Source organism: Erythrolamprus reginae, chromosome 1 (genome assembly GCF_031021105.1).
Source record: "Erythrolamprus reginae isolate rEryReg1 chromosome 1, rEryReg1.hap1, whole genome shotgun sequence".
NCBI lineage: Eukaryota > Metazoa > Chordata > Lepidosauria > Squamata > Dipsadidae > Erythrolamprus > Erythrolamprus reginae.
The window spans coordinates 417,434,799-417,454,416 of record NC_091950.1 but is presented as its reverse complement, the minus strand read 5'-3'; the positions used below and the strand labels follow the sequence as shown (position 1 = coordinate 417,454,416).

At 48.3% G+C, this 19,618-nt stretch overlaps 1 protein-coding gene across 7 annotated transcripts in view; it reads left to right on the top strand.

Annotated features, from left to right (window-relative positions):
- Positions 1-19,618, top strand: part of USP32 (ubiquitin specific peptidase 32) — a 339,894-nt gene that overhangs the window by 109,187 nt on the left and 211,089 nt on the right. For all 7 annotated transcript variants that reach the window (XM_070735365.1, XM_070735361.1, XM_070735360.1 and 4 more), the window contains exon 2: positions 8,184-8,311. In XM_070735365.1, coding sequence (XP_070591466.1) covers positions 8,184-8,311 — 128 coding nt within the window. The remainder of the gene's footprint in view (positions 1-8,183; positions 8,312-19,618) is intronic.

Genomic DNA, 19,618 nt, shown 5'->3' with positions numbered 1-19,618 from the left:
CAATAATTTATTGGATTTGTATGCCGCCCCTCTCCATAGACTCGGGGCGGCTAACAACAATAATAAAAACAGCATGTAACAATCCCATAATAAAATACTAAAAAACCCTTATTATAAAACCAAACATACACACAAACATACCATGCATAACTTGTAATGGCCTAGGGGGGAGGAATATCTAAACTCCCCCATGCCTGGCGGTATAAGTGAGTCTTGAGTAGTTTACGAAAGACAGGGAGGGTGGGGGCAGTTCTAATCTCCGGGGGGAGTTGGTTCCAGAGGGCCGGGGCCGCCACAGAGAAGGCTCTTCCCCTGGGCCCGCCAAACGACATTGTTTAGTCGACGGGACCCGGAGAAGGCCAACTCTGTGGGACCTTATCGGTCGCTGGGATTCGTGCGGTAGCAGGCGGTTCCGGAGGTAATCTGGTCCACTGCCATGTAGAGCTTTAAATGTCATGATCAACACTTTGAATTGTGACCGGAAACTGATCGGCAGCCAGTGCAAGCCACGGAGTGTTGAAGAAACGTGGGCGAATCTTGGAAGCCCCATGATGGCTCTCGCGGCTGCGTTGTGCACGATCTGAAGTTTCCGAATACTTTTCAGAGGTAGCCCCATGTAGAGAGCGTTGCAGTAGTTGATTGCTGCTGGATTTGGGTTTGGTTAGTCTAGAGCAGTGTTTCCCAACCTTGGCCACTTGGAGATATCTGGACTTCAACTCCCAGAATTCCCCAGCCAGCGAAGGCTGGCTGGGGAATTCTGGGATTTGAAGTCCAGATATCTCCAAGTGGCCAAGGTTGGGAAACACTGCTCTAGAGAAAAGAAGGAGTAGTGGGGACATGATAGCAATATTCCAGTATTTGAGGGGTTGCAACAAAAAGGAGGGGGTTCAACTTATTTTCTAAAGCAGCAGAGGGCAAGACAAGAAACAATGGATGGAAACTAACTAACTAACAGTGGATGGGCTAACCCACTGCTCACTCCAGGAGTTCGATTCTGACTAGCTCAAGGTTGACTCAGACTTCCGTCCTCCTGAGATTGGTAAAATGAGGACCCATATTGTTGGGGGCAAGATGCAGATTCTGTAAACCGTTTACAGAAGGTTGTTAATCACTGTGAAGCGGTATATAAGAGCAATTAATTTTCCAAAGCACCTGAAGGCAGGACAAGAAACAAAGGATAGAAACTGATCAAGCAGAGGAGCAACCTGGAATCGAGGGGAAACTTCCTAAGTTGTCGGTTTTCCATTACTGGAAGTTTTTAAGAAGATGTTGGAAAAGCATTTGTCTGAATTGATATAGGACAGTAATGGCGAACCTATGGCATGCGTGCCATGTGTGGCATGTAGAGCCATATCAGTGGGTACATCAGGTCTGGCAGCCTCCAGTGGGGGTGGGGAGGCCCATTTCTTAGCTCCAGAGCCTTTCTAGGAATCTGGGGAGGGTGAAACAGCGTTTCCCAGCCCCCAGAGCAGTATCGGATTGCTGTGCGCTACACTGTGCATTGGTAGTGAAAATGGAGCTGTGCGTGCAGTTCTGTGTCACCGGTGTGTGTTTGCATATTTCATTTCATTGATTAGATTTGTATGCCGCCTCTGTCCGTAGATTCGGGGCGGTTCACAACAACAACAAAACAATATATAACAAATCTAATAATTAAAAATCACTAAAAACCCCTTATTAAAAAGAAAACATACACACAAACATACCATGCCCGGGGGAGATGTCTCAGTTCCCCCATGCCTGGCGGCAGAGGTGAGTTTTAAGGAGTTTACAAAAGACAAGGAGGGTGGGGGCAATTCTGATCTCCGTGGGGAGCTGGTTCCGGAGGGTCGGGGCTGCCACAGAGAAGGCTCTTCCCCTGGGTCTCGCCAGACGACATTGTTTAGTCGATGGGACCCGGAGAAGGCCAACTCTGTGGGACCTAACCGGTCGCTGGGATTCGTGCGGCAGAAGGCGGTCTCTGAGATGGGTGTGTCTGTGAGATTTAGCTTCTGCGCATGTACAGGAAGCAACATTCTCCGTACTGAAGGAGCGGGTCCAGCAGTCACATGGGTTGCTCATGTCCAATCCGGTGGAACTGAGCCTAGTATTAAAAAAGCTTGCCGGATCCGCCCCTTCCCCAGAATTCGCTCAGTTCGCATATCCTGCGGTTGTATTGTGATAGCTCGTTCAACATTCTAACACCTTCCCTTCGTTCCTTTTCTTCAAAAGTAGTAAGATTTGTTTTATCATTATTATTTACTTGCACCAATAGCGCCAGCCGTTTGCGGCTCGGCTTTTTTCCTTTGGAGAAGTTGCGGTTTCGTTTCCCCCCGGCGGTTTTGCCGGTTACGATTCCTGCGGCCGCTTGTGGATTCTTCTAATCCTTTGGCCTGGAGGTCCTGGTGCAAGTGTTAATCTATTGAATTATTGATTATTTATTGTATACAATATATTTAAGGGCTTAAGAAATACCTCCTGCGGAGTGAGACGCCTTCTAGTCTCCTGGACTTAGTCGATCGCTTCCCCTTTAAGAAATTTACGGGGCGATTTTTTCGGCGCGAAGGCCTTCGCGCCCTTTTTAAATCTAGGCCTCTCGTGTTGGCCTCCTGCCAGCCGCGTAGGCCTCAGTCCACCGCGTGGATCCCGGAGCGGGCCTTGGGGGTCCCAGGCTAAATTCTCCACCGGCTAAGCCTCCAACCAGAGTGCCTTGGTTTACTTAATTATAAAGTTTAGGGAGGCTGGCCCCGCTGGATTTGGGGGCACGAACTCTGGGTTTGCCCAGATTGTCCTCAAGTTTCAGCAGCTTCGAGGCCTCGAAGCAGGATCCATTCCTCTTGGGAAGTCCTTGAAATTCTTCTCCTTATTATTCAGTTATTGGCTCAGCCTTGTCTTCTGTTAATTGTCAGACTATGGCTACCTTTCCCAAGAGAGGCACAACTAAAGGTCCCAGAGAGGCCAGGCCTACAGGCGATGAGATTACTAGTATCCCCCAGGCCTCTTCCTCCTCTTCTCCAGGGGCCCGCCCCTCGACCAAGGTCACCAGGGCCGAGAAGAGAAGGGACCTAGCCCTACAAAAAATCCATGACAAATCAGCAAAACGTTTGAAAGTGCAGGCCCAAGTAATCAGTAGTCAAGACCCACCAGAGGCTTCTAGTCTTCCTCCTTCTGGGGTCCCTGTGTTATCTCTGGATGAGCCAAACCTAGACAGACCCCAACCTAACCTATGGGGCATAGGTCCAGAGGAACCAGATATTATTGAAGATTCCCCCCAGCCAGGATCCTCCCAGGCCTTTAGGGATTCTTCTGCCATTTCTACTGATATTTCCAGCTTACCTCCTGAGTTCCAGTCTATTTTTGCTGTGTTGTCCAAAGCCATTGATGCCAAACTCTCCACCATCAATGAGCTTCCCTTACCTCTTCCTCCTTCTCGCTCCTCCCGCCCCTTGGGTTCTTCCCCAGCGGTCAGAGCTCCTATTCAGGATGATTCAGATTCCTCCCAGGATGAATATGAGGATATAGAGGATGATGAGGATGCCTTTCAAGGCCTATCAGATGATGAGGAATCCCAAATAAAGGTTCCTCCTCCTATTACTATTTTTCCTTCTCAATTATTCAAATCTCTCCTCCTCAAAGCTAGAATTTCTACGGGATTAGCGGCCCAGGAGAAACAAGCCTCCACTTCCACTGATCCCCCGGAGGAGAATTTACCTTACTTCACAGAGGAACAGGAGGATAACGAGGTAATTCCTATGCCTAAGTTGTTTAAAGATGCTTTACTCAAACAGTGGGAATTTCCAGCCTCTGGCCTTAATCCCTCCACCAAGGACAGAAAGTTGTACAAACTTTCCTCTTCCTATGAAGAGCTTCTATCCTTTCCCAAACCGGATGAACCTGTCAAGATTCTTCACTCGGCAGCGGCTGTGCCAGGCGAGGCGGAGGAAGTCCTCCGCCCAGAGGACAAGCGCATTGAGCAAATGCTCAAAAGAGGATTCACCGCTGATTCCTGGGCCACTAAAAGCTCTGCAGCGGCTTCCTTTTTCTCCAGAGCCATGCTGCTGTGGCTTCGCCAACTTCAACAGCATATTCCTCCCGATGACTTGAGAGGTCAACAAGACTTCAACAAGGTCTTTGCAGCTGCCCAGTACGTGGCTGATGCCACCTTGCAATCTACTAGATTTTCTGCTAAGTCTATTGCAGCTTCTACTACGGCAAGAAGACTCCTATGGATTCGCCCTTGGCAAGCGGGAGTTCGCCAAAAGTGGCAGTTATCCCAGGGTCCCTTAAAGCGCGACCTTCTCTTCGGTGATCTTCTGGATCCACTCCTCACGGAAACCACGGACAAGAAGAAAGTTTTGGGTCCAACCACAAAAAAGGCTACCAAAACGCAGTCCTTTCGTCGCCCAGGGCGCCAGCAAGATCAAGCGGCTTCCTACCAGAGATCTCCAGGTCAGTATTCCCCCCGCTTTCGTTCCCAAGGTAGGAACTCCAGGGGTAGAGGGTTTCGCTTCCAAAGGGGAGCTTCCTCTAACAGGGCTTCAAAAAAACCTAGATGGTAATCCTACCTCTATTCCCATAGGGGGTCGCCTAGCTCATTTCGCCTCTAATTGGCGTCTCACCTCCAAGGACCCTTGGGTCATTGACACTGTTCAAACAGGCCTTCTTTTAGAATTTATTTCTCCTCCCCCTAAATGTTTTATTTCCTGCCCTTCTCCCAGGTCATCCTCAGATTGTAACCGTATGGAGGAGGCCATTTCTCATCTATTGTCCATCAGAGCCATTCAACCGGTCCCTTCCGGTCAGAAGGGCCTAGGTTTTTACTCCATCCTATTTATGGTTCCAAAGTCCTCCGGAGGTTGGAGAGCTATTTTGGATTTAAAGAAACTAAATTTATTCATCAAATATAAGAAGTTTAAGATGCACTCCTTGTCTTCTATTTTGGCCGCCATTCACTCGGGAGATTTCATGGTCTCCTTAGACCTCACTGAGGCCTACCTTCACATTCCTATAGCCAAATGCCACAGAAAATTTTTACGTTTTTCCTTTCAAGGCAGGCATTTCCAGTATAGGGCGATGCCATTTGGCCTTTCCTCGGCCCCTCGGGTCTTTACAAAGCTCTTGGGGCCCCTGGCGGCCTATATCAGGGCGTTTCCCATCCACATTTTATGTTATCTTGATGATATTTTGATTCATGGGAACTCCCTTGAGAAAGTGAAAACAGACCTTTCTGTCACCATGTCAGTCCTTCAGGACCATGGATTTTCCATCAACTTTGATAAAAGCCACCTCCAACCCTCCACATCCATTTCTCACCTGGGATCCATTATTGATTCAGAATCCTCCCAGGTTTTTCTCTCTCCCGAGAGAAAACTCAGTATAGTGGAGTTAATTTCTAGCATTTTATCTAATTCTTCAGTTTCCATAGTCACTCTATCTTCCCTTTTGGGGAAGATGGTGTCATGCATAGGCATCATTCCCTGGGCTCGCCTTCATGCTAGGGAACTCCAGTGGCTCCTGTTACCTTTTCAGAGATCAGGGCACAGCAACTCAAATCGACGCATTGTCATCCCACTGAGTGTTCGCAGATCCTTCAAGTGGTGGAAGTCTCCGGCCATGGACAGAGGATCCCCGTTCAGGTGCCCGGATCAATTTGTCATCACCACAGATGCCAGTCTATCGGGATGGGGCGCCCACGCCCAGGGGATGATAGCCCAGGGCACGTGGTCCCCGGAGGAAGCTTCCAGGCCAATCAATTGGCTAGAGTTAAGAGCCGTTTCCCTGGCTCTGAAGCATTTCTCTCCTCGCATTCCCAACCGGCACGTTCTCATTCTCACCGACAACATTGCCACGAGAAGCCACATTTGCAGACAGGGGGGCACGAGATCCAAGGCTCTCATGAGGGAGGCCCTCAAGCTGGGCCTTTGGGCGGAAAAACATCTCCAGTCGCTCCTAGCCGATCACATCTCGGGGAGTCTCAACGTCCAGGCGGATTGGCTATCCCGGGCAACGATAGACCCAGGAGAGTGGAACCTCCATCAAGACCTGTTCCATCAAATCACTCTCAGATTCGGCCTACCAATTCTGGATCTCTTCGCGACCAATGCGAACGCCCAACTCCCTCGCTTCTATTCCAGATTTCCATCCCCGGGAGCGGAAGCAATCAATGCCCTCCGGAGTCCATGGCCTCCAGGCCTACTCTACGCATTTCCTCCAATTCCAACCCTCCCGGACGTGATTCACAAGGTCCTCACCGAGAGGGCCCGAGTAATCCTAATCGCCCCTCACTGGCCCCGCCGGCCCTGGTTCGCGGATCTCCAACAGCTGTCCGTCCAGGACCCTTGGCGACTCCCCGTTTCGGGGGATATGCTGCGGCAGGGGGCCTCCTTCCATCCAGACCCGGAGTGGTTCCACCTCACCGCCTGGCTGTTATCAGGAGAGATTTAGAGCTGCGTGGTCATGACCCCGATTCAGTGGAGGTCATTTTAAAGGCCAGAAGGGGTTCGACCAATCGAATCTACGACCACACGTGGTCCAAGTTTCACCAGTGGTGTCTACAGGAAGGTCTCTCCCCTCTGTGCATCCCCATACACAGAATAATTTCCTTCCTTATGCAAGGCTTCCATAAAGGACTTTCCACCAGCACCCTCCGGCGTCATCTGGCAGCCATTTCATCTGTCCTAGGAGGTCCCCGCAGACAGCCTCTCCGATCCTTCCCTGAAGTTCAGGAATTCCTCAAGGGCATAGCCAACCTCAGACCTTCCAAGGTCCACAGGTACCCATCATGGGATTTGCCACGGGTTCTCCATTCCCTCACGCAGGCACCATACGAACCCCTAAAATCGGCGTCCCTCAGGTACCTATCCTTTAAGGTAGCATTCCTGGTGGCTATTACCTCTGCTCGACGCATTTCGGAGCTGGCTGCCCTCTCAATCAGGCAGGACCTTTGCCAATTCCATCAGGACAAGGTAGTCTTGCGACTGGACCCCACCTTCTTACCCAAGGTCAGTTCCATGTTCCACAGATCTCAGGATATTGTCCTACCTTCCTTCTGCCTCCAACGAGACCATCCCTTGGCAATTAGATGGCACACCCTGGATCTCACCAGAGCGCTGAGAATCTATATCCAACGCACAGGACCCTTTCGGAGGTCAGAAGCACTTTTTGTAGCCTATCATCCCAGAGTCATGGGGGCCAAAGTGTCTTCAACAGTAATAGGCCGTTGGATCAGAGGGACTATATCTAAGGCCTATGAGTCGGCCTCCCTCTCAGTTCCAAGGAACATCACAGCGCATTCCACCAGGAGCGCAGCCACCTCGGCCGCTTGGGCGACTCAAGCCCCGTTGGAGGAGGTCTGCAAAGCAGCCACTTGGGCCTCGCCAAATTCCTTCATCAGGCACTACAAGATTGATTCTTACGCTTCAGCGGACGCTGCCTTCGGCAGAAGGGTACTCCAATCCGTTATCTCACACGATAGCAAGCTAATCCCACCCTAGGGACCATCTATTGGGTATGTCCCATGTGACTGCTGGACCCGCTCCTTCAGTACGGAGAATAGGCGTTGATTGCTTACCTGAACGCCTCTTCTCGTACGGTGAGCGGGTACAGCAGTCACTTCCCGCCCTTGTATGTGTCTTCTTTACCTTTCTATATCTTTCTTCCTCTAACAATGAGAGTTGAACACTACAGAGCTTCACAACTGAGCCTAGTCTATGGATTCGCGAATTCTGGGGAAGGGGCGGATCCGGCAAGCTTTTTTAATACTAGGCTCAGTTCCACCGGATTGGACATGAGCAACCCATGTGACTGCTGTACCCGCTCACCGTACGAGAAGAGGCGTTCAGGTAAGCAATCAACGCCTATTTTACGAGGGGACACGCGCACGTGTGTGTGAGATTTTGGTAATTTTTTGCTTCTGCGCATGTGCAAAAGCAAAAAACCCACTGAAATCATGCATGCGCATGCATCCTCTCAAATCATGCATGCGAGCTCTGTTTTCAGTGGAAGAGGCACCACGCACCGGTCCTTTGCTGTTTCTAGGTTGGCTCCGCGGTCCAGATCTAACCGCCCCCCCCCCCCCATGAGCCAGATGTGGCTCACAGGCCTTGTATTTACACCCCTGAGTTAAGGAATTGAAAGAGTTCTTATTTTAAACAAATGTGCCTAATTCTACTCCCTCCCTCCCTCTTTTCTTCTGTTCTTTACAGTGACGGATATAGAGCTAAAACGGCTGAAAGATGCCTTCAAGAGGACCTGCGGACTCTCGTGTTACATGAGCCAACAATGCTTCATTCGGGAAGTTCTCGGAGATGGAGTTCCTCCAAAGGTTGCAGAGGTAATTTCTCTTTTCACCCATTATCTCCTGCACCCACACACATCCCAATCCACCCAGTGCAGAAATCGGTGTTTTAAAACATTTCAAGGGAACAACTGCCAATTTTCACAGAGGGGATGTTGGGGTTTATCTACACAGGGCCAAGTCAAGCTCCCCTTCTTTCGATACTGCTGGGCATTTTTCAGCATTGAGGACGAAACAGGTCCCCTTGCCTTCTTGTACGTAAAAATAATTTGTCATTCACGTTTGCCTGTCAACCGGCAGTCTGGCTGAATTTGAAATATTCATTAAAAGTATTTGCCAGGTATGCAGGTTTCTTTCTTTCTTTCTTTCTTTCTTTCTTTCTTTCTTCCTTCCTCCCTCCCTCCCTCCCTCCCTCCCTCCCTTTCCTTCCTTCCCTTTCTTCCCTTTCTTCCCTTCCTTCCCTTTCTTTCCTTCTTTCCTTCTTTCTTTCTTTCTTCCTTCCCTTCCTTCCCTTTCTTTCCTTCCTTCCTTCCTTCCTTCCTTCCTTCTTTCTTTCTTTCTTTCTTTCTTTGATTGATATGCCGCCCCTCTCTGAGTACTCGGGGCAGCTAACAACAAAGGTTACAGATGAGCTTGGATGTTAGTCGAATCAGTAAGTTCGGATCTGTGGAGAAAGTCTTTTTTTATTCATGTCAGAAGCACTTACAAATTATAGACATATAATATTCAACACTGAGCGAATAAAATAGGTATAAAACAGATCATAGGCATATAAAAAGGTAAAGGTTTCCTTGTCAGTCATATCCAATTCTAAGTGTACCCACCTCTGTTTTTTAGATGAGGGAGCCAGCATTGTCCAAAGACATTTTCCACGGTCATGTGGCCAGCATGATTACCGTATGTACCAAAGTAGATTAGAATAACAGAGTTGGAAGGGACCTTGGAGGTCTTCTAGTCCAACTCTGGCTGAAGCGTAGACATCAGAGAGTTATTGTTAATGGCGAGTATTCTGAGCAGAGACAGGTTACAAGCGGTGTGCCACAAGGGTCTCTTCTGGGTCCTATTCTTTTTAATATGTTTGTGAGTGACATAGGGGAAGGTTTGGTAGGGAAGGTTTGCCTATTTGCCGATGACTCTAAAGTGTGCAATAGGGTTGATATTCCTGGAGGGGTCTGGAATATGGTAAATGATTTAGCTTTACTAGATAAATGGTCAAAGCAATGGAAACTGCAGTTTAATGTTTCCAAATGTAAAATAATGCACTTGGGGAAAAGGAATCCTCAATCTGAGTATTGCATTCGCAGTTCTGTGTTAGCAAAAACTTCAGAAGAGAAGGATTTAGGGGTAGTGATTTCTGACAGTCTCAAAATGGGTGAGCAGTGTGGTCGGGCGGTAGGAAAAGCAAGTAGGATGCTTGGCTGCATAGCTAGAGGTATAACAAGCAGGAAGAGGGAGATTGTGATCCCCTTATATAGAGCGCTGGTGAGACCACATTTGGAGTACAGTGATCCCTCGATTAGCGCGGGGGTTACGTTCCAAGACCTCCCGCGCTAATCGATTTCCGCGTTATAGTGGTGCGGAAGTAAAAAACACCATCTGCGCATGCGTGCCATTTTTTTCATGGCCGCACATGCGCAGATGGTGGAGTTTTGCGTGTGGGCGGCGGGGAAGACCAAGGGAAGGTTCCTTCGGCCGCCCAACAGCTGATCTGCTCCGCAACTTTCATGCTTAAGGCAGGACTCGAACTATGAGCCGAGGTGGCGCAGCAGGAAGAGTGCAGTACTGCAGGCCACTAAAGCTGACTGTAGATCTGTAGGTCAGCGGTTCAAATCTCATCACCGGCTCAAGGTTGACTCAACCTTTCCATCCTTCCAAGGTGGGTAAAATGAGGACCTGGATTGTGGGGGCAATAGGCTGGCTCTGTCAAAAAGGGCTATTGCTAACATGTTGTAAGCTGCCCTGAGTCTAAGGAGAAGGGCGGCATAAAAATTGAATAAATAAATAAATAAATAAATAAATAAATCTGGACTTCAACTCCCAGAATTCCCCAGCCAGCATTCGCTGGCTGCGGAATTCTGGGAGTTGAAGTCCAAATATCTTCAAGTTGCCACGGTTGGGAAAAGGGTGGCATTAAAAAATTGAATAAAAATAAATTAATAAAAATAAACTCACTGTCTTCTAGTGATTGGCCCCAAATCCCCCAATGTCTTTCATTCCTAAGGCGGGACTAGAATTCATCCTCTCCTTGTGATTGGCCCAAAGATACGCAGCCATTTTCAAGCCTAAGGCAGAACTAAGACTCACCGTCACCTGGTGATTAGCTTCAAGTCACCCATTGATTTTGATGTCTAAGGCGGGACTAGAATTCACCCTCTCTTGGTGATTGGTCCCAAATCCCCCAATGTCTTTCACTCCTAAGGCGGGACTAGAATTCACCCTCTCCTGGTGATTGGCCCAAAGATACCCAATGACTTTCATGCCTAAAATGAGACTAGAAGTCACCCTCTCTTGGTGATTGGCCCAAAATCACCTAGCCTGCTTTTATGCTTAAGGCAGAATTCGAACTCACTATCTCTCAGTTTCTAACCCAGCACCTTTTTCTCCACCAATCTGAACTTTCTAGTTTCTCAAGGTCTTCTGTGTCTCTTGTCAAGAAAAAGGCTATTTTCCCATTCCATCTGAGAAAGTGGACAATTACTAACTCAGATTTAAAAACCAAAAATGTTCCATTTTCAGGACACACACACACACACTTTTTAAAATGTAAGGTTTATTCCCAGCAGTTCATCAACCTGTTAAAAGCATAATTTTAAAAAATTAAGTTAAAAGCAGCAGCATAGAAATGAAAATGATATACGGAAATACAGTGATCCCTCGATTTGCGCGTTCTCGATTAGCGCGAAACGCTGCAACGCGGTTTTTCAAAAAATATTAATTAAAAAATAAGTCCGCGGTTTTTTTGCTATACCACGGTTTTTCCCACCCGATGACGTCATACGTCATCACCAAGAGTCACTTCTCTGTCTCTTTCTCTTTCTTTCCTGTCACTATGCTTCAATCATTTTCTCATTTCTCTTTTTTCTCCCCTTTTTTCTATCATTTCTCTCTCTCTTTCTTCCTCTCTCACACTCTCTTCCTCCCTTCTCTCTCTCCCCCTCCACTTGCCCACGAGAAGAAAAAAAGCAACCTCTGCCGGGCAGCTCCCCTTGTGCCCCCGCTTTGTGCCTGCCTCTTTTGGGGATTTTTTTTTCTTTTCTTTTTTGCGCTGGCGGCGGGAGCTGTTGGGGAGGGCTCTGCCGGGAAGGCCTCTCAGCTGCAGAGCCGAATGGGGGCGGAGGCAACAGCGGAGCCCGGCGCTGGGGCCATGCGAGGCTGTTCATCCAGGGGGGCGTGGACTGGCAAGTCGCCCTCCTTTCTCTCTCTTTCTCAAGATCGCTTGCCGCTTGCCTATTGCAGCGAAGGAGGCGAAGCAAGGCTCCAAGCTGCAAAGCGGCAAGCGATCTTTCCCCTTTGCCTGGGCGGCGGGAAGACCAAGGGAAGGTTCCTTCAGCCGCCCAACACCTGATCCGCTCCGCAGCGCGGCAGCAGCGAGGAGCCGAAGATGGGGTTTCCCCTTTGCCTTTACCCCATCTTCGGCTCCTCGCTGCTTCCGCGCTGCGGAGCAGATCAGCTGTTGGGCGGCTGAAGGAATCTTCCCTTGGTCTTCCCCGCCGCCCACACGCAAACTCCACCATCTGCGCATGTGCGGCCATGAAAAAAATGGCGCACATGCGCAGATGGTGGTTTTTACTTCCGCATCCAGTACAACGCGGAAATCGGTTAGCGCGGGAGGTCTTGGAACGTAACCCCCGCGCTAACCGAGAGATCACTGTAGTTAAATCTCAAGATGACTATTATCTTGGTTCATTGCAGACTTTCATTGCCAGATGAATAAAAATAAAACAAACAGGCAAATAAAAGAAGCAGTTTAAAGCAGTTGTAAACAAATGGATTATCCCTCATCACTCCCTAACGTTACAATGATCCCTTCAGCCCCCTGTTGAGGGGTGGGTTCCACTTACCTTCCCCACTGGTTCGCCTTGCGATGTTGCATGCTCGCTCAGCTCACGCACACGTCCTCTTGTCCAATTCTGCTTCTGTGCATGCTCAGTAGCTAGAATCAGCCCGAAACATAGCTGAGGAGCTGATCAGCTGTGCTTCGGGCAAAGGAACAAAGGTAATGTTAATGGCGAGTATTCTGAGCAGAGACAGGTTACAAGAGGTGTGCCACAAGGGTCTGTTCTGGGTCCTATTCTTTTTAATATGTTTGTGAGTGACATAGGGGAAGGTTTGGTAGGGAAGGTTTGCCTATTTGCCGATGACGCTAAAGTGTGCAATAGGGTTGATATTCCTGGAGGGGTCTATAATATGGTAAAAGATTTAGCTTTACTAGATAAATGGTCAAAGCAATGGAAACTGCAGTTTAATGTTTCCAAATGTAAAATAATGCACTTGGGGAAAAGGAATCCTCAATCTGGGTATTGCATTGGCAGTTCTGTGTTAGCAAAAACTTCAGAAGAGAAGGATTTAGGGGTAGTGATTTCTGACAGTCTCAAAATGGGTGAGCAGTGTGGTCGGGCGGTAGGAAAAGCAAGTAGGATGCTTGGCTGCATAGCTAGAGGTATAACAAGCAGGAAGAGGGAGATTGTGATCCCCTTATATAGAGCGCTGGTGAGACCACATTTGGAGTACAGTGATCCCTCGATTAGCGCGGGGGTTACGTTCCAAGACCTCCCGCGCTAATCGATTTCCGCGTTATAGTGGTGCGGAAGTAAAAAACACCATCTGCGCATGCGTGCCATTTTTTTCATGGCCGCACATGCGCAGATGGTGGAGTTTGCGTGTGGGCGGCGGGGAAGACCAAGGGAAGGTTCCTTCGGCCGCCCAACAGCTGATCTGCTCCGCAGCGCGGAAGCAGCGAGGAGCCGAAGATGGGGTTTCCCCGTTGCCCAGGCAAAGGGGAAACCCCATCTTCGGCTCCTCGCTGCTGCCGCGCTGCGGAGCGGATCAGGTGTTGGGCGGCTGAAGGAACCTTCCCTTGGTCTTCCCGCCGCCCAGGCAAAGGGGAAACCCCAAGATCGCTTGCCGCTTGCCGCTTGCCGTATTGCAGCTTGGAGCCTTGCTTCGCCTCCTTCGCTGCAATACGGCAAGCGGCAAGCGATCTTGGGGTTTTCCCCTTTGCCTGGGCGGCGCTGGGGCCATGCGGAGCCGCTCATCTAGGGGGGGCGTGGACCGGCAAGGTGCCCTCCGCTCTCTCTCTTTCTCTCCCTGTTACCGGTGTGGTATAAGAGAGAGAAAGAGAGAGAAAGGAGGGCGACTTGCCAGTCCACGCCCCCCCTGGATGAGCGGCCCCGCATGGCCCCAGCGCCGCACTCCGCCGTTGCCTCCGCCCTTGTTCGGCTCTGCAGCTGAGAGGCCACGTCCACCCCCTCCTCGGTGTCCCCGGCACCCAGCGTCCCCACGCCGCCTCCACCTCCCGGTAATGCGCCCCGACCTCTACCTCTCTCTTTCTCTCTCATATACCACGCCGGCAACAGGGAGAGAAAGAGAGAGAGAACTAGCGCGGACTTATTTTTTAATTAATATTTTTTGAAAAACCGCATTGCAGCGTTTCGCGCTAATCGAGACCGTGCTAATCGAGGGATCACTTTCAGTTCTGGAGACCTCACCTACAAACAGATATTGACAAAATTGAACGGGTCCAAAGACAGGCTACAAGAATGGTGGAAGGTCTTAAGCATAAAACGTATCAGGAAAGACTTCATGAACTCAATCTGTAGAGTCTGGAAGACAAGGAAAAGGGGGGACATGATCGAAACATTTAAATATGTTAAAGGGTTAAATAAGGTTCAGGAGGAAAGTGTTTTTAATAGGAAAGTGAACACAAGAACAAGGGGACACAATCTGAAGTTAGTTGGGGGAAAGATCAAAAGCAACATGAGAAAATATTATTTTACTGAAAGAGTAGTAGATCCTTGGAACAAACTTCCAGCAGACGTGGTAGATAAATCCACAGTAACTGAATTTAAACATGCCTGGGATAAACATATATCCATCCTAAGATAAAATACAGAAAATAATATAAGGGCAGACTAGATGGGCCATGAGGTCTTTTTCTGCCGTCATACTTCTATGTTTCTATCTTTCCTTCTTTCCTTCCTTCTTTCTTTCCTTCTTTCTTTCTTTCTTTCTTTCTTATGCCGTCCTTCTCCGAGTACTGGGGGTGGCTAACGACATATAAGGTTACAGATGAGCTTGGATGTTAGTCGAATCGGTAAGTTCGGATCTGTGGAGAAAGTCTTTTTTTATTCATGTCAGAAGCACTTACAAATTATAGACATATAATATTCAACACTGAGCGAATAAAATAGGTATAAAACAGGTCATAGGCATATAAAAAGGTAAAGGTTTCCTTGTCAGTCATATCCAATTCTAAGTGTACCCACCTCTGTTTTTTAGATGAGGGAGCCAGCATTGTCCAAAGACATTTTCCACGTTCATGTGGCCAGCATGATTACAATATATGCCGAAGTAGATTAGAATAACAGGGACCTTGGAGGTCTTCTAGTCCAACTCTCTGCTTAGGCAGGAAACCCTACACCACTTCAGACAAATGGTTATCCAGTCTACATGGAGCGCTGTTACTTTCCCACTGGAGTGGTACTTATTAATCTACTCACATTTGCATGTTTCCGAATTGCTAGGTGGGCAGGAGCTGGAGTAAGTTACGGGAGCTCACTCTGTTGCTCAGAGCTCGGGTCTCGAACCTAGGGTGCCAACTCTCCAGTTGACAAGCTCAGCCTCTTTAAGCGACGAGTCATTGTGGCCCCTTCATAGAAATACAGCCCATATAAAAAGTATATAGAATAAATAATATTAAAACTAAAAAACATTTGCTGGGTAAGGTGCCACAGGGAAAGCATTGCTGGGTGTCGGACCATGCTGACAGAGCCGAGATGGTGCAGTAGAGTGCAGTAATGTAGGCTACTTCTGCGGACTGCTGGCTGCCTGCAATTTGGCAGTTTGCATCTCACAGGTTCAAGGTTGACTCAGCCTTCCATCCTTCTGAGGTGGTGGGTAAAATGAGGACCCAGATTATTGGGGGCAGTATGCCGACTGTAAAATGCTTAGAGTGGGCCATAAACCACAATGAGGCGGTATATAAGTGCTATTGCTATTTTCTCTCACCAGCATGAACTCTTCCTTCACACATGTTGAACCACATTGCATGCACCATAGTATAGAAACATAGAAACATAGAAGTCTGACAGCAGAAAAAGACCTCATGGTCCATCTAGTCTGCCCTTATACTATTTTCTGTATTTTATCTTAGGATGGATATATGTTTATCCCAGGCATGTTTACATTCAGTTACTGTGGATTTATCTACCACGTCTGCTGGAAGTTTGTTCCAAGGAGCTACTACTCTTTCAGTAAAATAATATTTTCTCATGTTGCTTTTGGTATACAGTGGTACCTCTACCTAAGAAGGCCTCTACTAATGAACTTTTCTAGATAAGAACCGGGTGTTCAAGATTTCTTTGCCTCTTCTCAAGAACCATTTTCCACTTACAAACCCGAACTTCCGAAACTGTAACCGGAAAAGGCCTCCGTGGGGTCTCTCTAGGAATTTCCTGGGAGGAAACAGGGCCTGAAAAGGCTGGGAGAAGCCTCCGTGGGGCCTCTCTAGGAATCTCTTGGCAGGAAACAGGGCCGGAAATGAAGGGGAGAAGCCTCCCTGGGGCCTCTCTAGAAATCTCCTGGGAGGAAACAGGTGGGGTGAAGCCTCCATGGGGCCTCCCTAGGAATTTCCTGGGAGGAAACAGGGCCGGAAAAGGCGGGGAGAAGTCTCAGTGGGGCCTCTCTAGGAATCTCCTGGGAGGAAACAGGGCCGGAAAAGGCGGGGAGAAGTCTCAGTGGGGCCTCTCTAGGAATCTCCTGGCAGGAAACAGGGCCTCCACCCTCCCTGTGGTTTCCCCAATCACACACATTATTTGCTTTTACATTGATTCCTATGGGAAAAATTGCTGCTTCTTACAAACTTTTCTACTTAAGAACCTGGCCACGGAATGAATTAAGTTTGTAAGTAGAGGTACCACTGTATGTGAGATGCATTGTTCTTCTCCACATTCACCCAGATTATCTTTTATACGGCAGCCCCATTTTTTAAGCTTGTCCTTTGATCTCTCTATCCCGGTGTGTAGTCTATTTAGCAATTTGTTTAGCAGTCCTGGAGACGGTTATTACAGTGGATTGTTGCTTATCTGTGTCAGCTTTGTCCTGGATTTTCTTTGCTGGCACAGCATAGAGAATACGAATTGATCCTTTCTTTGGCCTGTTGTGTCTTGGCTTTAGGGAGCGCTATGTGATTGGCAACGTTTGATTGACCAGTTAGTTCTTTACCTGCTACTTGGAAGGATATTTCGGTCAACTCAAAAATGTGATCTCATGCAAGTGTGTTGCTTTAAGTGTCATGGGTCAATTATAACCTTATATACAGTATTTTGTACCTTTGGGAATTTCTTTTTTTGATATCATCTGACTGTCAGGGAAGGCTTTTCAGTATCATGATGGATACATTTTCTTAGATACTTGTGCTGGGGAATATTAAATCCTCCAGGTTTAGGGCTGCATCAGAGTTGTGTATGACTTCGGAGGGCGTGGGAGGAAGAGCAGCTCAACATCACTTGTGTTGGGGACACCCGTGGTGGCCAGAGCGCTCTTCCAGTGAAAACGGGCTCCCAAGCTCCAATTTTGGCTGTGACAGCCTCCTGCAATCCTCTGCCAGCAAAAACATAGCGCAGGAGGTCCGCATGTGGCCCTCCCGAGCTCTCTGTTCTCTGGCAGAGATACCCTGGCCTGGTCCATCATTTTTTCAAGGTTGGTCCTGCGGGCCAGATCTAAGTACAGTGTTCCCTCGATTTTGTCCATCAAGGCGGGGCACATTTCTGGGGCATCAAATCTACAAGCAGATTGGTTGAGCAGGACCACCATAGACCGCTCGGAATGGTGTCTCCATCCGGATCTCTTCAAAGCCCTAGCCCAGAAGTTGGGCTGTCCAGTAGTGGACTTGTTCGCCCTCCCCTCCAATACTCATCTTTCCAGGTTCCACTCCTGGTTTCCAACGTCGGGAGGCAGAGGGGATCTACGCTGTCCACAGCCCGTGGCCCCAGGGTCTCCTGCTATATGCATTTATTTATTTATTATTTATTATTTATTTATTTATTGGATTTGTATGCCGCCCCTCTCCGTGGACTCGGGGCAGCTCACAGCAAATATAGAAAACATAGTAATACAAACGATCCAATTAATGCAATTAAAATACCCTTAAATTTCCTCCTTTCCCTCTCATCCCAAGAGTGATAAAGAAGTAGCTTGCAGAAAGGGCAGAACTTCTTCTCGTTGTGCCTCATTGGTCCAAACGGCCCTGGTTCACGGACCGGGTCTGTCTATCGGTATCTCGTCCATGGCAGATTCTGAACGATAGGATATCCCTCCTCCATGGGGCAGTGTGTCATCCAGAAAATCAGCTTTCCTAAATTGAGAGAAAGAGAGAGAGAGGGAGAGAGAGAGGGGGAGGGAGGGAGAGAGGGAGAGAATGAGAGAGAGAGTTAGAGAGAAAGAGAGGGAGGGAGAGAGAGGGAGAGAAAGAAAGAGAGAGGGAGGGAGAGAGAGAGAGATAGAGGGAGGGAGAGAGAGAGAGGGAGGGAGAGAGAAAGAAAGAGAGATAGAGGGAGGGAGAGAGAGAGAGAGGGAGGGAGAGAGAGAAAGAGAGAGAGGGAGAGGGAGGGAGAGGGAGAGAGGGAGGGAGAGAGAGAGAGAAAGAGAGAGAGGGAGAGGGAGGGAGAGAAAGAAAGAGAGAGGGAGGGAGAGAGAAAGAGGGAGGGAGAGAGCGGGAAAGAGAGAAAGAGAGGGAGGGGGAGAGAGAGAGAGAGAAAGAAAGAGAGAGAGCAAGAGAGAGAGGGAGTGAGAAGGAGGGAAGGAGAGAGAGAGAGAAAGAGAAAGAGCGAGAGAGCAACTAGTGGTCTCATGAGAAGGGATGCTTTTAAAATAGACCTTATGGCACCTGCAAACTTGCTGACAGAACCACTTGCCTGGGACAGCTTCTCTTCACTCCGCCCCCCTCCCCAATTCTGACTAATGCTCCCATTTTGGGGAACATCCCACCAGAGACAGAGAAGAGGGCACAGCTGTCCCAGCCCTCCCGATCTATTCCTGCTGAGAACATTCTTTTCATTCATTCGCTTGATGGTTGGATGTAGCAAGAAGGGGAAAGTGCGATTTTAGTTCTAGAGCCAAATTTGAAGAGCCACTGTGTCCCTTCCTCAACACCAAGACATCCTTTGGACCTTGACTGTCCGAACTGGGGTATATCGAGTTGGAAGGGGTTGACGGATTAAAAGAAGACTCCATCTCTCTCTCCCCCTCCCACTTCCCATGGTATCTTAACAATAGGAATAGCGTTTAGATTTATATACCGCTTCATAGTGCTTATACAGCTCTTGTTTGCAAATTCAGCCTCTTGCCCCCAACAATCCGAATCCCCATTTGAGCCCCCTGGGAAGGATGGGAGGCTGAAGCAACCTTGAGCCATTGGTGAGATTTGAACTGCTGAACTACAGCTAGCACTTAGCTGAAGTAGCCCACAGTGCCACCCCAGTGGTTGCTCCTTTCCTCCCCATCTTTTTAATTGTAACTTCTCCCCCTCCCCTTAAAAGGTGTACAGTAGTCCCTCGCTATACCGCGCTTCACCTACTGCGGCTTCACGTCATCGCGGGTTTTCAAGAAATATTAATGAGAAAAATCATTCGCGGATCTTCGCTGGTTCGTGGGTTTCTGAGGAAGTCGATCGACAGATTTAAACAGCCCGCCAAACTCGATCGGCAGGTTTTTCAAAAAGAATATATCTAAAATTGTAAATACTGTATTTAAATACTGTATCTAAAATAAATACTGTGTGGGAAGGGTTTATAAACACTTAAAACAATGAAAACTTACCAAACAATTACAATATAAATACTTAAATAAGTACTATCAGTCGATAAATTCCCCATTGCGGATTTCACCTATCGCGGTGAAACAGATGACAGTTAAACCAAACCAAACCAACCGACCAACCAATCAATAGAGTGACTACAGGTACTGTAGTTCTCAACTTACAACCACAGTTGAGCCCCAAATTTATGTTCTTAAGCAGGAAATTTGTTTTGCCTCTTTTTACAACTTTTCTTGGTGCATTTGTTAAGTGGGTCACTGATTTTGTTCAATCAGTATCATGGTTGTTAGGTGAGTCCGCCTCCCCCA